The sequence below is a fragment of the Typopeltis vanoorti genome, chromosome 16, assembly GCF_054136105.1.
Source record: "Typopeltis vanoorti isolate ZY-2024b chromosome 16, IOZ_Tvanoo_1.0, whole genome shotgun sequence".
Classification (NCBI taxonomy): Eukaryota; Metazoa; Arthropoda; class Arachnida; order Uropygi; family Thelyphonidae; genus Typopeltis; species Typopeltis vanoorti.
In genome coordinates this window covers 60,660,368-60,684,486 of record NC_143564.1, presented here as the reverse complement: position 1 = coordinate 60,684,486, position 24,119 = coordinate 60,660,368, and the positions used below count along the sequence as shown (strand labels likewise).

Genomic DNA, 24,119 nt, shown 5'->3' with positions numbered 1-24,119 from the left:
TCTCTATCATGTAGACATTCAGAAATTATCTGAAAAAAAAAAATCTTAATGTAGCATGATCAGTATTATATAATGGTACAAATCACTTATTCTACATCTACATCCTCAGTATGATATCCTGCTAAGAGGTCGCCCTCACTCTACCACTGAGCAGAAACAAATTTTTTGATAACAGCAAAACGTAATTGATGCACCACGGCAAGTCAGCTTGCAAGTCAGTTGTGACAAGTAGGCCTATACACCAGAGAAGGCCTGTAGTCTGCATCCCTTTATCCGCAGCACATCATAGAGCATGCTTTCAGTGGTGTTGTATCCATTAAAAATTGGACAAGACACCAATGGGCTAACATATTCTTTACAGATGAGTCATTTTGGTCTTTCCTCCGATTCTAGATGACACTTGATCTGGCATGAAAGTGGTGCAGTTTGGTTTACCATCGCAAGAATAAATTAAAGATGCCAAGAAATTATATTCTTGGTTTCATCCTTTATCCAAGTATAAGCAAACAAAGAGTTTGTGCATGACAGAGTAACTCATATATAGAGGCTAATGACTTCACATCATTTGCCTTAGTATTCCATAATACAATGCACATTCTTACAGACATGTATAATGCTATGCATTATGGGAAGGGCCACTACCCAAACCAGTTTTGACCTTATTGAGGTCTCATCAGTGGGAGCCAGACCCAGAAGTAATATCAAGATTGAAGTAACGTAGAAGTCATACTTCCATATACAAGTAGCCAAAGGTGTCACACTTCATTATTAAAATCCTCTGGATTAGAGACAGCAGGTTTGATATGTGATTGAGTGTATCACTCTCACTGCCTGTGGGAAGAGTGGAGAGGAGAAAGAAACTTACTTACACTACAGCAAAGTACCCTCAGCTGTAGTGACAAAACATGGCTGTAGCCACTTCAAGTCTCCTTTCCATAATGCATAGCATTATACATGTCCGTAAGGATATGTGCATGGCATTATGGGATACTAAGGCAATTTACATGAAGTCATTAGCTTCTATATAATCAGTTGCCCTTTCATGAAGTTACTTCATGTGCAAACTTTGTTTGCTTACACTTGGATAAAAGATGAAATCAAGAATGATTTCTTGGCAACTTTAATTTATAATATGACCAAGTGGAAAAACTTTCAACATCACAAGAATATTCTCGTCTGCATGGTTAGCCTAGTGGCTGTGCACTTCACAACCATATGCCTGAGGAAGGAGTGTCCTAGGTTCAATTCCTGTTGGTGACATGAGGAGCTGAAGGATCTTCCTCAGCCATAGCCAAGTTAGCTGGTCTTGGGCATGGACAGTAAGGTTTTTTCCCCAGTTTATCCTAGGGTTTTTCATTCCGCAAAGCAGGCAAACCGACCTTGAGAACTCAACACTACAGGACATACGATACACCAGGGTGTAGGGCTGACCATCTTATCCTGGGGCAATGAACGGTTTGAGGTCCGATGATTAATAAATTCTCGGCACCGTAAGGTAAAAGAGGGTAAAAGGAAGATGAAATGAAGAATAATCTCAAAAGAGATAGATAAGGCAGTGCTGAGGTCATGGTGTGGAGAGGCACTATGCTTAACGGATACACCGAGCTACAAGTGCTGGAAAAAGGAACTATGACTGGTGAACGATATTGTAACGAATTTCTTCAATGTCATATTTGATTGTTCTGTTGTGCTGTAGGAAAAGAATAACTTTTTATGGATGACAATGCCACACTACATCATACATGAGCACTGGATACCGAGAATATTAATCGAATCGAGTGGCCAGCATGCTGCCCAGATCTCAATCCCACAGAACATGTCTGGGATGCAATAGGGAGACACTAATATTACTGCTTGAAATTTCCCTCCTTCAGAACAAGAACAAGGCCTTATTCTTGTTCTGAAGGAGGAGGAGTGCCTCAAGAACTCCTGAATCACTTGGTGATAAGCATGGTATGACATTGTGAGAGCTGCATTGCAGTTCGGGTGGACATATTCCATACTGAAATGTCTCTCTGCATAGTTTTCTGTAACACTAATTTCTTAACTGCATCGTTAGGAAATTTATAACTTTTGCCAAAAACGTATTGCAATTTAATTTGTATGAAATTTATAATACATTTTTTGTGTAATATAATTTATTAGTATGCTGGCAACAAATTAACATTCACATTTGGTTGTGTATATGAAAATTTTTTCATATACAGGTAAAAATGTAGTTCATCCTTAGCTTTGACACCAGTGTATAAAATGGAACCAGATTACTGAAATAAGATCATCCTTTAACAAACTTCAGCTGTTCTCAACAGATTTCTATTATTATTAATTTAAAGTTTTATTCTATTTCAAAAGAAAAAGGAATGCATAATTGGCACAATAATAAACCATGGAGACTTAGTGAGATAATTTATTCTGTAGAATTTTTGTACAAGTATCAAGGGCATCATCAGTATAAAAATCAGACTAAACAAGCATACATACGTTACAAAGCGAAGAGTGAAGATTCAATAATGAGAATGTGTGAGCTACACACATTGACAGAGGCATTGCATGGTTGCAGGTGTTTTTCAGTCCCAACATTTTTTAAAACAAATTAAAATTATATTTATTAAAACCACTATTGTTTAAGGATGGGATGTATGTATACATCCATGGATAAGGATATCTTTAATCCATCATTTTTATTCAGACTGGGGCAATGAAGCCAATTTCTGAAACTACATAGACATAATACAGAGAAAATTAGGTGTTAAATCACCCTCCAGTTGGTGAGAGTAACCATGAAGTGATTACCTGGGTGGTTGCCAGCAGTGTGAGAACCTCTGTGAAAAAAAGGTATATGTGAAACTACAAGGCTGGTGATTATGAAGAGCTCAGGAGGCAGATGTAGCATGGAATGAGGAGTTATCTGGAAAAGAGATCAATGCAGCTTGGGGGATATTCAAGAACTATCTAGTAGAAGCAATGTCTAAATGTATTCCAAGGGTCAGAAAGTTAAATAAGGTTGGTGTAAATGGATGAATGATGAGAATTAAGCATGTGATATAGAGAAAAAAGGCTTTATGGAGGCAGCATAAGAGAAGTGGTAATAACTAATTCCATGAGGATTACAAAGACCAGGCAAGGAGGGTGATTTGGTTGGTAAGGGTAGCAAAAGTGAAGTTGATATGTAGCCACCAAAGAAAATAATGATTATGGAAGGGTGAAGCCAAAAAGAATCCTAGGGAGTTCTTTTGATACATAGCCAACAAAAAAATAAAGAATGATTATGGAAGGATGACATTAATTGGAGAAAATGGTATGTTTGTGTGTAAGTTTTGATAAATTTTAACTTTTTTTTATAATAGATTTGTGTATACTTTATGGTAGTAAATGATCAAAAAGACTAGTATCTACATATATTCTATGCATTCATGACAACCTAACTTTTTCTTAATGTTTTTGATATTTCTAGGCTACACGGTTTATCTATGGGTATTTTAAACTGTCGCAAATCTCAAAAAAATTCCCAATATATTAATTAAAAAAAATTCACATATAAGTGGAACCGTGCAGTTCAAACCCACATTCTTCGAGGGTCAACTGTACATTTCATTAGGGATAGTATAGTTACAATGTACACAATTTTAAGCACAAAAAAACATTCCCATCTAACTAATAAAATATTTAGTATGTTGGATGCCTTTGAAAATGACATCTTGGAAGAGGAGGTGACTAAGGCTATAAAACATCGAGAACAACAACAGTCCTGAAGATCACAACATAATAGGCGAGATGCTAAAATATGGGGGAGAATCAATTATAAAAGAAATGCATAAGCTGTGTAATGAAATATGGAGATCAGGGTATGCCCCCAAAGAGTGGAAAAATCCGGTCTTGATTGTTCTTCATAAAAAGGCAGTGCTTTAGAAAGCACCAATTACAGAACTATTGCATTAATGAGTCATCTTGGCAAAGTGCTGATGAAAATACTAACAGAACGCCTGAAGGGTCATATGGAGGCACATCTTCCTGATGAGCAAGCCAGATTTCGAAAAGATCGAAGTACAGTGCAACAAATACTCACACTAAGACTAATAGCAGAGAAAGCTCGAAGAAAGAACAAAACGATATATTGCTGTTTCGTGAACTTCCAAAAAGCATTTGATAATATTGACCAAAATATAACATGGGCTGTCTTGGAATACTATGGTGTGGACAATAAATTGATCCACCTGATGAAAGATATAAACAGCCAAGCACAAGCAAAAATCAGGATAGCAGGTGAGACTGGAGATTGGTTTGCCACTAGTCAAGGCACAAGACAAGGGGACCCAATATCACCAATTATCTTCATCACACATCTGGGAAGAACACTAGATAAGATTAAAGAAGAAGGTGGAGACATTTCAATAAATGGCATGAGAATAAACTACCTCTGCTTTGCAGATGACATCGTCCTGATTGAAGAAGATGCAGTAAGGCTGGAACAGACATTGCAAACACTATACACAGAAGGAAAAAAGATATGGACTAAATGTCAACTTTGAAAAAACTAAAACAATGATATTTGGACAACAGGAGTTACTGAAAAGAGTTACGATAGACAGATTTTAACTGAAAAATGTGGAACACTTCACATATCTTGGACCCCAAAAAAGAGATAAAAATTAGAACAGCCAGAGCAACACCTATTTCAAAAGCCATGGACAAAATATGGAAGAGCCAAGCCATAAAGATGCAAACTAAACTGCACATTATAGAAACCTATATCTTCAGCAGCATGCTCTATGGATGCAAGGCCTGGGTACTCCCTGAGATAATCTGAAAGGTGGATATTAGCATTTGAGAGGAAGTGCTACAGAAAGATCTTGAGAATAAGCTGGATACAAAAAGTGCAATGAGGAAATCTACAGATGAACACAACCAAAAGAAAACAATCAAAAGGAAACTACATCTCTTTGGCCATATATGTTGAAAGAACAATGAGAGGAAAATAAAAATGCTGCTGTTTGGGATGATTGAAGGAAAGAACAAGAAAGGAAGACCAAACAGAGAATGGGACGATGACATTGTCAAATGGTGCAGAAACTCTATACACAAACTGAGTCATCTTGCACAAAATAGACTGCAATGGAAGAATCATATCAAGATGGCATCGGACACCTATGGGCACTGGACCCATGGTTGTTGATGATGCCTTGTACATTTCACTCTTAGCATAAATGTCAGCAGATTAGATACATATTAATAGCAGACCTTAACTGTAAGTAGACTATTTCATATGACTGAATTATCTAAACTAAATCATTATATCAAACAAACTGAAATGGTTAACATACTTTAGTTCTATCTAAACAAGTCAAGATATACTGAGATCATGTTAACAACATATTACAAAAGTGAAACCAAAAATAGTCCTTACAATTTGCAAAGAAAAAAGTGTCGGGGTAACCAATGGACTTTTCAATGTGCATTGTATTAACAATATATTTCTAAATTAGTATTCTACTTCAAACCTGAAGTCTAGACCACAAACCACTGCATATGTATAGACCCAGAAAGTGCTGGGCATTTCCTTTCTGATATGGCTTACTGTGTCAGGAAATCAGAAGTTCTGATGAAATAGTCTGAGGTCAGCATAAGTGACTGAATTTCATTTAAAGAAAGATATATCTAAATATGAGAACAGATATGCAAAAAAAAACCTACGGATCTCTTGGTCCAGTCCAATTTATGTTAATTTGAATATTCCTTGCTTGAAGGTCAGAAGGCTTCAATATCCAAGCAAAAAAGCCTGATTGGTCAGAAACTTCAAAGGTTGCTTTATCGCTGCCGAGTTCCGCACCATTATCTAAAAGAATAAACAAAAAAGTATCAGTAATTAATAATTAAATGTGTGAATGAATGCATGCACATATTATATATTACATGTTCATGTAAGAGAGACTAAATGACAGGGCATTTAGGAAAAAACAAAATAGGAACAAAGGTTATTAAAGTTTTTGATGTGCTTATTTTTATTTTTTTTTTTTTGAATTCTTTCTGAGCAGAAGCTTCTGAGATGCCAAAGAGAATGGACCAAAGTTCAGGAGTGAGTATAGCGGAGGGTTCTGATTGTAATGAGCCAATGGTAGCGTTTGTCGTAGAGAGGCTGGAGAGAGTTGCGGCAATCTGCTCTCGTAATAGTGGCAGACTAGCACGTTTGTATATCCAGAGGGCTTTATTTGATTTTAAATCTAACACAGTTAGGAATAACTCTCGAGTTCCGACATCTTTTTAAAAAGGCCAACTGATTTAATTGTCTCAATCAGCGTAGTTTCGACTCACCATATTGTTTTGCTTTACGTGCTATTTCTTCACCATGAATGATCAGAATCCATGTGTTGAGGCTTAAGTGCTGTGAAGGATTCATGTTGGAAGTTTAATGGAATATTATCAGCACTGAGAAAGGATTAAAACAAATTTTAATGCTTCCAATATTTCGTCTCAGTCACAGAGACATCTTCAGGGATTTCTTCTTCATGTAGCTTCCTCAGTGAGAGGGTACAGCACCATGTCCTTTCAGTTCTCTCTGTTGGTGGCTTTCCTTTTTGTTTCTGCATAGCCATGTGATCCTATTCATGATCTTATATCTTCAAGCCATGTCCTTTGTTTTTTGCCTCTTGATCCTATTCCTATAATTTTTCCTTCTAAAACTGTTAGTGTCCTCTGTCCTGATGAACCTCTCAGTACATGTCCTGCCAATCTCATCTTTCTCTGGATCATTTCCTGTAATAAAGATCTATGTGTTCTCCTTCTCTGTAGGACATCTGTATTTGTCACATGTTCTGTTCATGAGATTTTCAGAGCTCTCCTATAGCACCACATTTCAAAGGCCACTATCTGTTGCCTTACTCTCTTCTTGAATATCCAGGTTTCACTTGTGAAAATTGGCCACACTAATGTTCTTATCATTCTTTTCTTTGTCTCGATACTCAGAACTTTTGAGCATATCTTTATTTTTCCAGAATGCATCTTTAGCTATGGCTGTTCTTGTTTTTATTTCTTTATCTTGCTTTCCATCTGCAGTAAAGTAGATGCCTAAATATTTGTATTCTGTTGTATGTTCAATTTTCATATTGTTTATAAATATTTCTGGCTCAGATCTGCTTTCTTTTGAGATTTTCATAAATTTGGTCCTTTTTGCATTTATATCTAATCCAAATTCTTTACCTTCTTCAATTAGTAGCTGCAGTAATTTGATTAATTGGTTTATGTTTTCTGCTATTAGAATGGTAACATTAGCATATCTAAGATTGTTCTATTTTATACCATTGATACTAATTCCTATTTTTTGTTTTTCAATCTTTTTCATCACTGTCTCACTATAGATATTAAATAGACTTGGTGAAATCTAACAAATAAGCTTAGGTGTTGATGGTTATTCATGACTTATTTTTCACGGTATTAACAACACCACAAACACTTTTATCAACAAAGATGTTTTATTAACGCGTTAATAAAACATCTTTGTTGATAAAAGTGTTTGTGGTGTTGTTAATACCGTGAAAAATAAGTCATGGAGATTTGGTGAAAGGATACAACTTTGTCTAACTCCTCTTTTTATTTTCACTACAGAAGTCTCAGCATTAAACAGCTGCATTTTCTGTTTGGTGTAAATCATTTTTATAATCTTAAGTACATGATCTTCTATGTCTAATTTATCTAATATATTGAACATTTTATTATGTTTTACCAGGTCAAAAGCCTTCTGAAAGTCCATGAAGCATATGTAAATGTTCCTATTTTTTTCAAGTGATCTTTCTATTAGTATTTTTAGTTCTAGGATAGCATTAATGGTTCCCATCCTCCATGCTCCAATAATAAATTCAAAAAAGACTGTTCGTGTGTGTTGTTACAAAAAGTATTTTGTAATCCCTGAAGATGTCTCTGTGATTGAGACGAAATATTGGAAGCATTAAAATTTGTTTTAATCCTTTCTCAGTGCTGATAATATTCCATGAAGCCTCGAACATCAATTCTTCACAGCATAAACCTCTATCACTTTATCCTTTAGTGCTATACACACAGAGCACTAAAGGATAAAGTGAAAGAGTTGATCATTTTGGATGGAATGAATAATTTGAAAGGAGAAAAGTATGGCATGAGGGAGGACAAAGAATTACTGGAAGTAGCAAAAGAAACGAGTGAAAGAATTAAGATAGCGAGTCTGTTGCCGTGGTATGACAGAGTAGAGCTAAAAAGGAGGGCCATAATTGTTAATGACTTGATGCATAGGTTATGCAGACGGAATAATATGGAGTTTTGAGGATGTGTGATGGTAAAAGAACTTATACAGGAAGGATGGTTTGCATCTGAATGGATTTGGTGTCCAGAGTTTGGAAAAAGTGTTCTTGAATGAAGTGGAAGTGGATGTGCAAAATCAGAGAAACTAGAGCTTTTAAGGAGAAAGCTATTGAGTGGATATATACAGACATCAATGAGGCAGTTGAGTGTAAGAATGTGTATAAAATGCCTACGTTAGCACCACTGGTAACAAACCAGAATGGATACAATGCATCAGGATAGCAGTGGGCCTAATGAGCTTTTGCACTTTATGTATGCTAATGTCAGGAATATTCAGAACAAGGGAGAGGAGATTTTGGCATTGGTTGGCCAAATATTATTAGCATTAGTGAGATATGGCTGACAGAAGATGATATAGTTAGTGGAATAGAATGTGAAGGGTATAGCGTTCAGGATAGAGAGAAAAGAATGGGGAAGGAAAAAGTGTTAATGATGATAGCAGATGAACTGCAACTAAAGAGAGTAGAAATTCAACTGCAGGGGGCCAGTGAAAATAGCACATTTGAGGCTATCTGGCATGAGAAAGAGGCCAGCAGAACAAAATATGCAGTTGAATGCTTCTATGGGATGGAAAGGATGATTGGGATAGTATGCATTGGCAAATAAGCACAACGAGTGGAGGAAGGCAATTATTATGGGAACATTGATTGGAAGGAGGAGAGGACACATGGGAGGAAGGAAATGGAATTTATGCAGTTACTAAGCAATAATTACCTGAGACAGCATGTGATGGAATATACTAGGGGTTTGAATGTGCTAGATCTAGTAAATGCATGTGAGAATTTGTCTATAACCAACATGACTACATTGCCACCAATGGGTGAGAGTGATCATATGATCTTGACCTGGGAGGTACTTAATGTGTGGAATTTTCAGTTACGAGGGAGATATGTGTGCGTGTGGAATTACAGGACTACTAAGTATGAAAACTTAGGAAATTGCTTGGATCAGTATGATGGTATATGAAACTACAAGGGTTGAAAGTAATACACTGCATACCTAGAATTCAGGAGAATAAATCAAGTAGAAGTTAAAGGGATGAACACCAACATTAAGCTGGAGTACAAAAAAATAAAAATTTGTGGAGAGAATTTCAAAGAGAAAAGATGACCTGCAGGCACTTGAGCAGTACAAAGCAAAGGTCAGAAGGGTAAGCAGTGTGGTAAGAATGGCAAAAGCAGAGTATGAAAGGAAATTAGCAGAGCAGGACAAAGATAATTCCAAACAGTTCTTTCAATATGCTGCAAGTAGAAGTAAGAATATTTATGACCGAAAAATTTTAATGAATGCCGATGGTAGGGAGGTAACTGAATCAGTCAAAATACTAGAATTACTAAGTGAACACTTTCCATCATCCAGGTGGAGATATTGCAATAATGAGAGAGAGGCAAAGAGATATATGAGAACTGAGATAAATGAAATGGAGGTGCATAGCATATTACAGAACCTTAATGTGAATACAACTATGGGATTACATGGTATACCAGCTTTAGTTTTATGTGAAAGTACTAGGGAATTGTCAGTGCCTTTGACCACATTATTTAAACTAAGTCTCAGTTAAACTACCCTTCTGGGCTAGTCCCAAAGGGGGGGAGGGCTGAAAAGAGGAGAAATTAGTTCCATTGCATCAAGGAGACTCCAAGACTGATGTAGCAAATTATTACTATTATTACGGGCAACTCCAGGGAGTCATTAGACTCATCGAGGGAGGCCCCAAATCATATTCATCACAACTATTCGACATTCATACAGTATCTATCATACCTCGCCTTAAACTCATTCACTGTCACAGCATCCACCACAGACTCAGGGAGCACATTCCACTCATTCACTACTCTAAAAGTAAAGAACCCAGCTCTAACACCTTTACTAACCACACTTTTGCCCAGTTTCCATGGATGTCCCCTAGTCTTCCCACAACCAGCCCTGTTCTCAAAAATATCTTCTGAATTAATTTTATAGAAACCCTTCAGTAATTTGAATGTCTCAATCATATCTCCCCTCCTCCGCCTATCAACCAATTTTTGCAACCCACAAATCCTCAACCTGTTCTCATACGGTTCATTCCACAGACCTGCTATCATCTTGGTCACTCACCTATGGATCCTCTCCACCTCCTCCCCATCAAGAAGAAACCTAGGTGAGCACAGTAGTCGAGATGGGGTCTTATCAAGGCTCGATACAGAGGAACAATAACCTGCTTGTCAACGTATTCTTCAGCAACCAAGTGATTTGATGAGCTGATTTGGCCACTTTTGCAATGTGTCCCCTAAATTTCAATTCCTTATCCACCAACACTCCTAAATCTCGTGCCTCATCAATTTCCTGGAGCACGGTTCCACCAATGCAGTAAACTGCCGCCAATCTTTTCACCCCAAAATGCATAACCTTACATTTTGCCACATTAAATTGACATCCATTCTCCTTAGCCCAGACCTCCAATCTATCCAAATCATCCTGCAAAATTTTGACGTCATCTGCATTCACTATTACCCTACCCAACTTCGCATCATCCGTAAACAAATGAACTGTTCCTCTCAGATCCTTTCCTATATCATTTATGAACAAATTAAACAGCAGTGGTCCAAGAACAGATCCTTGTGGCACACCACTAGTCACAGGCCGTCTTGTGGACTCTACTCCTGAGTAAACCACTCTCTGATATCTCTCCGTCAATCACCCTCCTATCCATCTCACCAACCCTATGTCCATTCCCATATGCTGCAATTTACTGAATAGAATTCCATGTGGTATCCTGTCAAAGGCCTTAGCAAGGTCCAGTAGAATCACTGTAAACCCATTATCCTTATCCAGTTCAGCCGTCACTGTGTTATAATACGTGAGCAAGTTACTAAGGCATGACCTACCCTTCACAAAACCATGCTGTCCCTAATACAGTATCCCATTTTCTTCTATCCAATCTTGTATTTTCCTCTTGACTATTTTCTCTAAGACCTTGATAATGATTCCTGTTATGCTGATTGGCCGGTAATTTTCAACAGCAGCCTTGGAACCACCTTTATGCAGCGGAACTATTTTCCCCTCTTTCCACCCCCTTGGGACTGACCCAGACCTGAGGCTCAAATTAAACAAAATGGTCAAGGGCACTGACAATTCTTTTGCCGCTTCACGTACGACACGAGCTGGTATACCATCCAATCCCACAGATGTATTGACATTGAGGTTCTGTAATAGACTAGTTACCTCTACTTCATTCATCACAATTCCAGTATAAGCTATTGGTTCTTCCATTCCTGCAAAGTCACCACCTGGATGATATACTCTTGCAAAGTGCTCGCTCAGTAATTCCACAATATCGACTGATTCAGTTACCTCCCTACCCTCAGCATTTTTTAAGATCATTCTACCATGAGCATTTTTCCTTTTACTTACAACATATTGAAAAAACTGTTTGGGATTCTCTTTAGCCTGCATGGCCAATTTCCTTTCGTAATCTGCTTTTGCTTTTCTTACCACCCTTGTTACCATCCTGGCCTGAGCTTTATACTGTTCCTGCGCCTGATGGTCACCCTTCTCCTTAAATTCCTTCCACTAGCTTAATAGTGTTATTCATCCATTTAACCCCTACTTGATTTATTATTCGGACTCTTGGTATACAGTCAACCATTGCCTCCTGCAAACAGTTCTTAACCACCTCCCATGCACTATCAACATCCAGCCCTTGCAGTTTTACATGCCATGGCATTGAGCCAAGCACACACCTAAGCTTGTCATACTTACCAGCCCGGTAATTCCACATGTACCCTGTCTTAATTGTAAATTCGACTCCTTTAGCCACCTCCCAAGTCATGACCTTATGGTCACTCTCACCAATTGGTGGCAACATGGTCATGTTCATTACAGCCACATTCTCAGTTGCAATTACTAGGTCCAGCACTCTCTGCCCCCTGGTATTTTCCAATACATGTTGCCGTAGATAGTTGTCCCTTAATAACCGCATAAAATCCAATTCCTTCCTCCCATGTGCTCTCTCCTCTTTCCAGTCAATGTTACCATAATTGAAATCACCCAAAATAATTACCCTCCTTCCACTCATTTCTTCTATTTGCTTATGCATACTACCCCCACCATCCACTCCATCACCCGGTCTATAGTAGCACCCAATTGTATATTTTGTTCTGCTAGATTCTATCTCACACCAAACAGCCTCAAATGTGCTTTTTTCACCATCCTGCAGTTCAACTTCTATACTCCTTGGCTGAAGCTCATCAGCTATCATCAATAACACTCCTCCTCCCTTTTTATTCACCCTGTTACTCCTGAACATGCTATACCTGTCGCATTCAATCCCACTAGCTTTATCATCTTCTGTCAGCCATGTTTCACTAATACCAACAACCTGTGGCCTGGAAGTGCCAACCATGGCCAAAAACTCTTCCTTCTTGTTCCTAATACTCCTGGCATTAGTGTACATGAATCGCAGAAGCCCATTTGTCCCATCCCTACTTTGATGACTTATACTAACTATCCCATTCTGATTTGTTGTCCGTCGTACTCGCTCGGGCATAATATACTCATTCATACACTTAACTGCTCCCCTAAAGTCTGCATATCTACCCCCCCCCTTAATAAATCTAGTTTCCCTGAATCTGTACATCCACTCTTCCACATCATTCATCAACACTCTTTCAAGTCTCCATACACCAACTCCATTCAAATGTAACCCATCCATCTTATATAAGTCCTTTCGCCCATCGAACTCATTCCACACATCCACAAATTCCACACCACTCTCCATGCATAACCCACGCATAAAGTCATTGGCGATTATGGCCCTCCTTCTAAACACTTCGCTGTCATACCGCGGTAAGATACTCACCATCCTAACTCTCTCACTCTTCTCTTTTGCTACCTCAAACAACTCCCTCACATCCATCATTTCCATTTTGTCCTCTTTCAAATCATTCGTTCCTTCCACGATTATCATCTCTTTCACCCTCTGTTTTTGCAGTCGAATAGATTCGCTGATGTCCTTTATGTTCGCACTCGGCTGGTACGACTTCGTTAAACTCTCAATTATTACGCCTCTTAATAGCGAATCCCCATACAGCACTCGCTCCTTCATTTTATTGACGTTTACGAACATTCTATTATTTGCCGTCACAGACTTCCGCCGGTTATTTGTCGGTATGTTCAACACACATTTTTCCATACGCTCCAGTTGTCTTTTAGCTCTGTGTATTGCACCATTCAAACGGGCAATTTCGCTACTCGCATTTATCTCACCATTTTCATTATCGATCAAATCATCCATTCTTTCTGTGTTTCTACCTTCATTTACACTTTCAGCAACGCTCTCACACCTCTATCTGGCACTACCACGCAATTCTCTAGCACACCGCCATTTTCTACATTCTGACTATCGTTAACGATATCACTCTCGACACACGAAACACGCTTGAAGTCCTCATTCTCTTTACACTTTCTACACATATTAGCTCCACTATCACTTTCTAACCAGACTCCCACCGCTCTTCGCAAGGCATACATCTCACAGACAGCACATTGCATAAATTCGTTTACATCAAAACTCTTAAACAAACACGCCGACCTGGCCGCCATTTTTTTTCTTTATCGGTGCCATGTGTACGCTATCTTTTCTTAAAAATAATAATTAAAATAACAGAAAACACGCAAAAATTGCACAGACACACCAAGAAACAAAAAGCAAACAATACTACTTAAAATTCTAGTAAAATATCTAATGTTAACACAAAATACTACTAATATTTTCAGGAGCTCTCGACAAGCCGACGATCTAATCAGTGCGACACCAAGCGGCGAAATTACTAACCAATCAGTATATCAGGAGTTGCTATCAAGATACTGGAGAATTCAGTCAAGTGTAAAACAGGAATGGATAGACAAAAACTGGGTTACAGATAGAAAAGGGGCGATATGATTGAGACATACAAATTACTGAAGGGATTTTACAAGATTAATACAGGGTAGAGGCGTAGCTAACAGGGGTGTCAGTCTGCCCTGGGCACTCTGAACCTTTTTTGAACTTTTGCAGTTAATTCTAAAATACAGTCTTGAGAATTCATTTCTAAATATTGCAATAATAGTGCAAATTTTCCTCACAATTGCTGTAAGTGCTGCTAGTTGCGAGACGAGTTTTTCTAAATAAAATTGATTAAGAATTACTTACATTAAATAGACTTTGGCAGTGTCATCGACAATTTTGCTAACAGAAAAGCAAGAAAAATAACATTTTAGAATGTTGAAATTAGTTTTACTTCAAAAATAAACGCAGTGTTTTAATTTATTTCCCTATATGTCGTTTTGACGTGTGTTGAGAGGGGTGGCAAAAGCTCTGGCTACACCACTGATACAGATGAAATTTTTCAGAACAGGTCTAGTGGTGGGAGAACTAGGGCCTATCCTTGGAAATTGAGCAAGAGTAGTTAGCAAGGGCATTGTTAGGACTAGGTTTTTTGCTTGGAGAGTAGTGAATGAGTTCAATGCAAAGTATGATAGATACTGCGCAAATGTTGGAAAACACTTGGCATGATGTTTAGGGTATCCCTTGATGAGTAAGGACTCCCTGGAGTAATATATATTACTCCAGGGAGTCCTTACTCCATAATAATAATATTGAAGTAAAAGAGACAGCTTCTCTCCCTTGCTCACATCCTTCATATACAACATTCAGAGATCAGTGCTTGTTGAACTTCTGTCCCTCTCAGTTTTATGAAAAATTTCTTCTGCAGTAATCCAGTACAAATCCTTCTCCAGCTTATGTTTTAATCATATCACCAAGCTCTGAATGAAAGCATTCTGTCAATCTATTTTCAAATCCAAATCTAGAGACCTGACATTACCTTAGTTTGTCTCTGAACTCTTTTGAAAATATTTTTTCTCTTCAAAAACCAGGTGATGAAATTTAACAAACATTCCACCTACCAATGTAATCCTCATCATCATAAACTATTGTGATGTCCTCATAATTCTAAATTTCAGGTCATAAGGTAAAATTACCTTCAGGTTCCTTATTTCCTTCAAATATATCTATTTATTGTGCATATAGAGTTCCTATCTTTCCTATCAATATTATTATTTTCTTGACCTCCATGGAGTCATCAGGCTCATTGTGGGAGGTCAGCACTAAAGTTTATTGTATGACTCCTCAGGCAATGCATTCCATGCACCTACCACTCTGTGCAAAAAAATTACTTCTTACCCTTTTACTCACTACCTCAATTTTCAACTTCTAGGGATAGTCCATTGTTCCCCTCATTCTACCATATGAAAAATCTCCCCAGTGTTGTTAATCCAATAACAATCCTTCAACAGCTTAAATGTCTCAATCTTATCCTCCCTCTCAAAGGGTATACCAAACTTTGCAGCATGTATACCCCCAGTCTCTTTCTTCCCCTCATAAATCAACACTGTATAGTCCTGATATCATTTTTGTTATCCATCTCTGTATTCTTTCCAAGGTTATTTCATTTCCTTCAAATCCTAGGAACCAGAGCTGAGCACAGAAATCCAGATGAGGTCTGAACAAAGCTTTATACAATGGAACCATCACCCTTTTATCTCTCATGGCCAATGTTCTCAATATTGCTGCAATTCTGAGATGTCTTCATAACCTTCAATGTGTCCCCTGAACTAAAAATTTCCATTTACAACACCCCAAGATCCCTTGATTCCTCTACTTCTTCAGTATAACTCCATCAAGTGAGTACAAAACATCCCATCTGTGGATTGCAGATTTCAAAACCTTATATTCAGTTGCATTACGAGGGTTGTTCGATAAGTCTGTGCAAAAACGAAGAAACCAATTTTTTTGGGACAAACATTTTTTATTTTTCAACAGTCTTCTTTGAGGTCTATACACTTAGTCCAACGATGCTCGAGTTTTTTGATCCCGTCCATATAGTATGATTTGTCCAACTCTTCAAAATAGGCAGTTGTTTCAGCAATCACCTCATCGTTTGATGAAAATCTCTTTCCTGCCAGTCATTTTTTTCATGTTTGGAAACAAAGTAGTCCAAGGGAGCCAAATCTGGAGGGGGGGAGGGGGAGGGAAGAGAAATGCAAAAGGACTTCGTAGCGTAAATCGAACAATTTTGCGGTCACAATTGCAGAAGAGTGAGAGGGTGTGTTGTCATGGTGAAATCTTCTTTTTCGTCAAGTGTGGTCGTTTTTCCTTTATTTCATTATTTAAACAATCCAGCAAAGATGCATAATACACTCCGGCAACTGTTTTGTCCTTTTCCCAAGAAGTCTATGAAGATTATGCCACGAGCATCCCAGATGGTAGCCATAACCTTTCCTGTTGAAGGAATGGTTTTCGCTTTCTTTGGTGCAGATTCCCTGTTTACAACCAGTTGTTTTGACTGTGCCTTTGTCTCAGGCAGGTAGTGATGAATCCTTGTTTAGTCCACTGTTACAAAAATGAAGCAAAAATACCTCTGGTTTCTGTTGAAACAGCTTCAAGCTGTCCTTGCAACAGTTCACACGTTGACAATTTTGATCTGGTGTGAGCAAATGCAGCACCCATCTTGCAGACAGTTTTCTCATATGTAAATGGTCATTTGAGATGCCCACAGCCTTAGCAATTTCAAGCATCTTCACTCTTCTATCATCCATCACCATATCATGGATTTTTTCAATAATTTCTGGAGAAGTGATCCCAACATGGCACGTGGTCATATGTGCTCATATGGCCACTTCAAAAGTTACTAAACGTTTATCAAGCTTAGCTTTGGTTTCCTGAGCCGTTTTGCCTTTCAAAAAGTAATGTTTAATTACTACAAGAAATTCTTTCTCATCCATTTTTCACAAATCATGGTACGTGATCGATTCAAATGAACAGCAAACACAGAGTAATAGATCTATCTGACTGAAACTTGTGTGATCCTCCAACAGTTGCCAGCAACTAAAAATAACCTCGACACGTACTGGTGGCACCATCTTTTAGACTTTGCACGGACTTATCAAACAGCCCTCGTAAACTGACTTCCCCCATTCATTTTCCTACCTTTCACCACATCTATCGTCTACTGAAACATGAAGAACACAAGTTCTTGAAGAAGCATTGATGTGAAGTGCTAGCCATTAATTATCTCCATTATGAGGTGTGATAATCCTTTGCACTGAGAAGAACACTTAAACCAAATGTTTTAGTAATCTGGTTACTCTTTTACAATAGAGTAATAAGAGTAGTGGATGAGGGTAAGGCATACATTGTCATTCTTTTTGGATTTTTCAAAGGCATTTTGACAGGCTACCACATGAATTAGTTTTTAAGTTGCAATATATGAGTTTGAATATTAGGTTATTGGCTTTCTGATAGATATCAGAATTGTATATGTAGGAGGAATATCAGGGTACAGAAAGGTTACAGGTAGAATTCCTTATGGTTCAGTAATGAGACTATTACTGTTCAATCTTTATATCAATGATACTGTCAACTGGACTACAAAGAGATATTCAGTTCTTTGCAGATGATGTTAAATTTTGGGAGGTTATTAGTAAATGTCAAAACATCAGCACTCTTATTTATAACCTTATAGTTGTCATTTGATGAAGAGAAATTTGTCATATGGAACAAGATCCCAATCTAATATGACTCGTGAAATAACTGGGTATTTTATTGGGTGCTATCAAGCATCCAGAAATGTCTTAAACATGATCTGCTTACCATGCTCTAATACAGTGTCACTAAAACTCAGTCTACTATTAATTGTCCAACCTCAGAATAATGTTCTTAAGGAGAGGGCATTTCACTTAAGAGATGGTTCCTTCTCTCTCAGTGTTCCAGCAAATTAACCTTCATCATCCAATTTTTTCTAAGCATGTAAAAGCACAAGCAGCTGCTATCAACATTCATATACTCAACTTTGAAGGTAATGAACTAGATCCTCCTCTTTCTTTCATTCCAACTGCCTCTGTTACTCAAAACAGTTTTTGCTGCAGTTTTCTCTAAGGATTACAACCTCCAGCTGTTCGAGAATTTTTTTCTCATAACCACCTTTCCATACACTACACTATGCACTTGTGCTATAAATATTATGACCACTCATGCGTGAAATTCATAGTTTAAAAACTGTCTTCCCCCAGAGAGCAACATTTTCCATACTGACTAATGATGAAATATTTAATGAATCAGATGTTTTCTGATTATAATTTTTCTTAACAAAGGATATAAGGTTTCTAAACTTTGTTGGGCAATTTGAAGATAATAAAATTTATTATCAGAGAGACTTTAAGTCAAAGCTAGAAATTCCCACCCATTACATATCCAGAAAACACAACAACACCCAATATCTTATAAGCAAGATGTTATCTATCTTATAAGCAAGATGTTATCTATGTGCACCACTACAGCAAGTCTTGAGCTCTGGCTCCTAGACCAGGGCTGTCCAAAACACAGCCTGCATGTGGCCCTCGGTGTGTTTTGTGCAGCCCACCTGTGGGTTTTGATTTTCACTAGTGAAAAAATAAAATAACAATTTGAACCAAATGTGTATTAGATATTTTAATTCTATTACTAATCAATAATCTCGATGTTGGCTATTTTATTTGGTGTTTTTATATCACTATATGCACACGTGTTTTTCAAATATTAGATGTGTCAAAGAAGCATTCTTACACTGTTTTGATCTAATGCTCATGCTCCGGGTGCTCATGGGAAATGTGAGCACGCGTTTAGTTTGTTCAGCTATCGAGTGTCGCTGCTGCTCACTAAATTATTAGATACGCATTGGATGCGGCCCTCGGATAATTTTTTTTTAATGTGGCTCTCGGATTACCTAAGGTTGGACAGCTCTGTCCTAGAGCATGAAAAACGAGACTTACAACAATACTGTTGATCCTTGCAGGCACATCCACTAGCCAAATGATAATGTCCTACCAAAGCAGGAGTGAAAGAAGTGTATGCATGCTACCAGATTTTCTTTTTCTCAATATTCATAAGATGCACCAAATGGCAGAACAGTGAATCCCATTATGGTCTGGAAAGATAGGAAAGTAAAAAAGATTGAGATGTAGAAGTCAGAATATGAGAAGAAAAGACGAGAAAAGCATTGCCACTATCCCACCATTGCTGTGGGATTGTTCCCCCCCCCAATGTTTAACAAAACTGAATGACAACAACAAATCTGGTATGAATATCAGCAATCAACAGATGACACTATGAAAATAGGCAGAAACCTAGTAAATGTGCTCTCAAATAGTGACTCTTCACAATTTTTAGTGAAGTTGGCAATTAAAATATAATATTTTTGAAATTATAAGAAAAGCTGGCACGGAGGAAGTCAGATGAATAAATTTGTAGAATAAGAGAGAAAATAGCCAAAACGCAAATGAACGGTGTGCAAGATAGAGTGTTCGAATTGACCTTAACTTATGGATCTCGGAGATGGAAAATACAGGTGAATGAAAATCACATATTTTAATACCAATATTTTCATGTCTTTAAGTTATCAACTGACTCTAATAATCATAATTTTTCCCTTCTCTCACATGCTAAAAATGAGAGAGATAGAGAGAGAGACTTACCTACAGCAACCACATGCAACCTGAATCCTCTACTGCCAATTAAAGGGCTTTTATTCATTTTTATAGAATGAGGTACAAAATGAATGCTGACACTGGTATTCAGTAGTAGATCATCTGGTAGCATTCCACTGAAACCACAAAATGTTTTTGCTGTTTGGTTGTTGCTGTAAATAATTATACACTGCTCAGATGAAAGCTGAAGATCTTCAAATGATAAGAAAATCATTTTCTGATAAGTGATATTCCACCAGCAGTCCGTAAATGAAGTAAAATAGTTAGGATAATTAGGGGAGGTGACAATCATTTTCTGAAATTTTTTTAATGTATATGTAGAGGAGCAACCTGCACAAAAGAGAATAAAATTAAGCACTAACATTTTAATACTGGAAACAATAAATTTTAAAACAAAACCACATGTATTCTGATCACATAAGAATATTTAATCTTTAAAATAGTAAGCTAAGTAGCATGGCACTAAATCATTATTCAAATGGCAAGGATAATTATCTCTTTTTACAGCAAGTGAGAGAGTTAGAAAAAGTCTTCATTTGATACCACATCTAACAACGGTAAACTATAATTAACAATGGAAACCTTTCTGAAGAATCAAACTATAATTATTATTATCCAAGTATTTCCATGGAGTCAGAAGATTCATCACAAAAGATCCATTACGAATATATAATAAATATGGTAATTTGGATTAGAGGATGGCTGATGGATAGATGACAAAGAATGGTTTATAGAGGAGTTGAGTCCAGGAGAAGTCAGGTGATCAGCGGTGCACCACAGGACTCGGTACTTGGTCCTCTGTAATTTAATTTGTACATTAATGATATAGGAAATTATTTAACAGGAAATACAGTTGACTCTCGAACGACAGGGGTTTGAACTGCATGGGTCCAATTATAAGAAGAAAAGATTTTGGAGATTTGCGGCAATTTGAAAAACTCACAGATGAACTGCATAGCTTAAAAATATCAAAAAAAATAAGAAAAAGTTAGGCAAGTCATGAATGCATAAAATATGTGCAGATACTAGTCTATTTTATATTTTACTATCATAAAATATACAAAAAAAATCTGCATAGCATCATTCGCAGTCAAGAACAATGTAAACAAAAGTAAAGATGCAATATTAAATCATAAATGCATAAAATTAATTGCTATTAATTAAATTTAATTAATGAATCAACATAAAAATAAAAAATTTTTAATGATTCATTCGTTAGTGTACAGGCTAGGCTGCCATAAAGCAATATATTGCTGCTTCATTATCAATGCATGAATCATTATACCTGTAAATAAACATGAATTTCTTTTTCACATTATCTTTTCATTTTTGATGTCTAGTGTTAGTAATATGTATCATATAAGACAGCACTGATGTAGGTACTGACAGACAGATGATTCATCTTGTAAACAGATGACGTAAACTTACAGTATCGATAAATACAGTATATAATATATATAACACACAAAATATGTGTTAACTGACTGTATGTTATTGGTAAGGCTTCCAGTCAACAGTAGGCTATTAGTAGTTAAGTTTTTGGGGAGTCAAAACTTATATGTGGATTTTTGACTGCGTGGGGAATCGGTACTTCTAACCCCCTCCTGTTGTTCAAGGGTCAACTGTATTCAGTTGCTTGCTGATGATACTAATCTGGGAAGAACAATGGCAAACTTAAATAGACTAGCAGTATGGGTAAAGGTTTCCAGTTTAATGAAAAATGCAGGAAGATGATGGCCTTCCTGCACCCTCTAAACATCACAGTTGCAGTTTAGAGGGCACAGGAAGTTATTCTTATATAAGGTTTAAATAAGGCTGCAGATGGACTACTGCATGCAGATCTAGACAATCAGATTCGATGGGGACAAAGAAGTGGTGGAGGAGAATCCAAAAGTGATGATTGTGGTAGGTATATGGGATGCTCCCTATGAGAATGGATTGATGGACATAGGCTTCAAAAACTAGCTGACAGGTGAAAAAGGGGAATCAACAAAAAATAATTAACATGAGTGACTCCTTGTTTTTTCCCTTCTTATGTACTGAAGAAAAAAAAAAAAAAAACAGTGTCAATGTCCCTCTAATTTTTTGCTGTGAGTGTGCGCAGAAATTTGCCTTCTTTTGAAAAGTATGTGCGCACCCATACGAGTCACCATACTAATCATTTAAGCAAAAAAGTTAAAAGATTTTAGTTCACTCTTTACCGTCTGGTGTCAATGGGATGTCAGCCAGGTCACCCCAACTCCCCACCATGTTCCCACACACAGCAGTAGCCTCCCCAGTAAACAGTCGGAAATTACGATTCACAAGCCTTGGGCAGGACTCCATCCGGGGACTTCACGCATGCGAGGCCAACACGATACCGATTGTACTAGATAGGATTCTGTGTATTATTACCATCACCAAGTAAGTTGTGTGACATCAATCATAGAGCTAACATAAATATTTTATATGTATTTAATATTGATCTGATTAGAAGTAAGAAATAAAGTAAAAAAAAAAAAAAGATAAAACACTAGTGACTGATTGCCTTTAATTAAATTTTCTAACTTTGCAAATAACTCTAAACATACATAACAAAATATTCCCATTACTAATTCTCACCTTGTTAAACATTCATAATAAGTCCGTTACTAATTCTCATCTTGTTTAGTTCTAGCTTCTATCTTTTTATTTTTTCTCTCTTCTGTCCACTCTTTATACACACTATCTAAATTAATTGAATTTCCATATAATTGGTAACTTTTCACTCTCATTAGCATATCCAAATGACATTCTCCTAAACGGTTTCTAAGTTGGTTTTTTATTTGATTCATTAGACTAAAACCTCGCTCACAGTCCGCACTAGATGCAAGGAAGGTTCCTCCAATATCCATCAACTTTGTCAAATCACAAAATTGCTCATTTTGAAGAGCAAATACAACCATTTGTGTAAAATTTGATATCATTTTGCATTTAATTTTTTCTTGTACAGAAAATTTGAAATCATTAAACTGACTAATTATTTCTGTAGTATCATCCAGAAAATCATGATATTTAAGACAAAGGACATTAACATTTTCACTACCAAATGAGAAATCACAATGTGAAATAGAGGAGATATCAAACACTGACCATTCTTGTATCTCATTCTCAGGGAATCTGTCCTCTAAATGTGCACACAAACAATTTATAAAATTTAACAGGGCCTAGTATCTACTAGTTCAGTCTCTTCTTGTTTAAGTAAAGCATTTACTCTGTCACTTCAGCAAGAGTCACCTTCTAAATACTGATTCCTGATTTTGTTAATCTTCCCTCTGGCAAAATGATGACTGTCTAGTGGTGTAAGGTTACTCCTTTGTAAGATTTTGCACAGGGAAGCCATTTCTTCAAAAACATCACTTTAAAATCACAAAAACATTAACAGCTACTTTGAATGTCACGTTAGTTCATTTATTGTAACAATAATTAACCATGGGATCATCTGATTTGTCTTTTTCACAAGATGTGATCAGTCCATCATAGTTTCTTATTATTGCCTGTAATGCAAAATGTCTGGATAGCCACCGCACTTCATTGAGTGGTCTGAAGGCAAGAGCTTCATTTTCAGACGCCTCAATAATTTCTTTAAATTCATGTCTTTTCACTGTGGAACGAGAAAAGAGTGTGTACACTGTTCTCATTAATGTATCAATATCTCCGATTAGTTTAATTTCCTTCCACGTATCACAGATCCTCATGGTGAGCTACACAAGATGTGGAACTTCTAATTTAAGTTTTGCAGCGACACCATTAACTTTGCCCAGCATCACTGCAGCTCCATCAGAGGTAAACATCACCATTTTTTGGAGATCAAGTTTCTTTTCTTGATAAAACTGTTTAATAACTAACACAATGGAGGAGGCATCACATGCCTGTAACTAAATTATCCACTAAAATATGTTTTATATTCATTACAATCTTTAGGTCTAAACTTAAAATAGAGAATGAGACATTTGTTAACAGTTATATCAGTGCTTTGATCAATGGTTAAGGTGTGGAAATTTGTAGATGCAATTTGCTCAAATATGTCATTTTCAACAATTAAATTGACTGTTTCTAGAAATTCAAACGCATAATTTTTGCTTCGCCAGCTGTCTCGGAGTTGAACATACTTTTCCATATATTCATTAATATGCTGAAAGTAAAGAGTTATTCATCTTAACAACTAATAAGACACTGTCAATAAGAACTTTAATCTGCTCTGGGTTTGATCATTTTCTCTCTCAGTC

The 24,119-nt window shown here is 37.0% G+C and overlaps 1 protein-coding gene across 1 annotated transcript in view; it reads right to left on the bottom strand.

The window, feature by feature from the left end:
- LOC150098057 (uncharacterized) overlaps positions 1 to 24,119 on the bottom strand; it is a 345,306-nt gene that overhangs the window by 34,225 nt on the left and 286,962 nt on the right. The window contains exons 21-22 of the mRNA XM_090406364.1: positions 19,861 to 20,202; positions 5,692 to 5,833 (exon numbers count right to left, since the gene is read on the bottom strand). Of these exons, the coding sequence (XP_090262490.1) occupies positions 5,692 to 5,833; positions 19,861 to 20,202 (484 nt within the window). The remainder of the gene's footprint in view (positions 1 to 5,691; positions 5,834 to 19,860; positions 20,203 to 24,119) is intronic.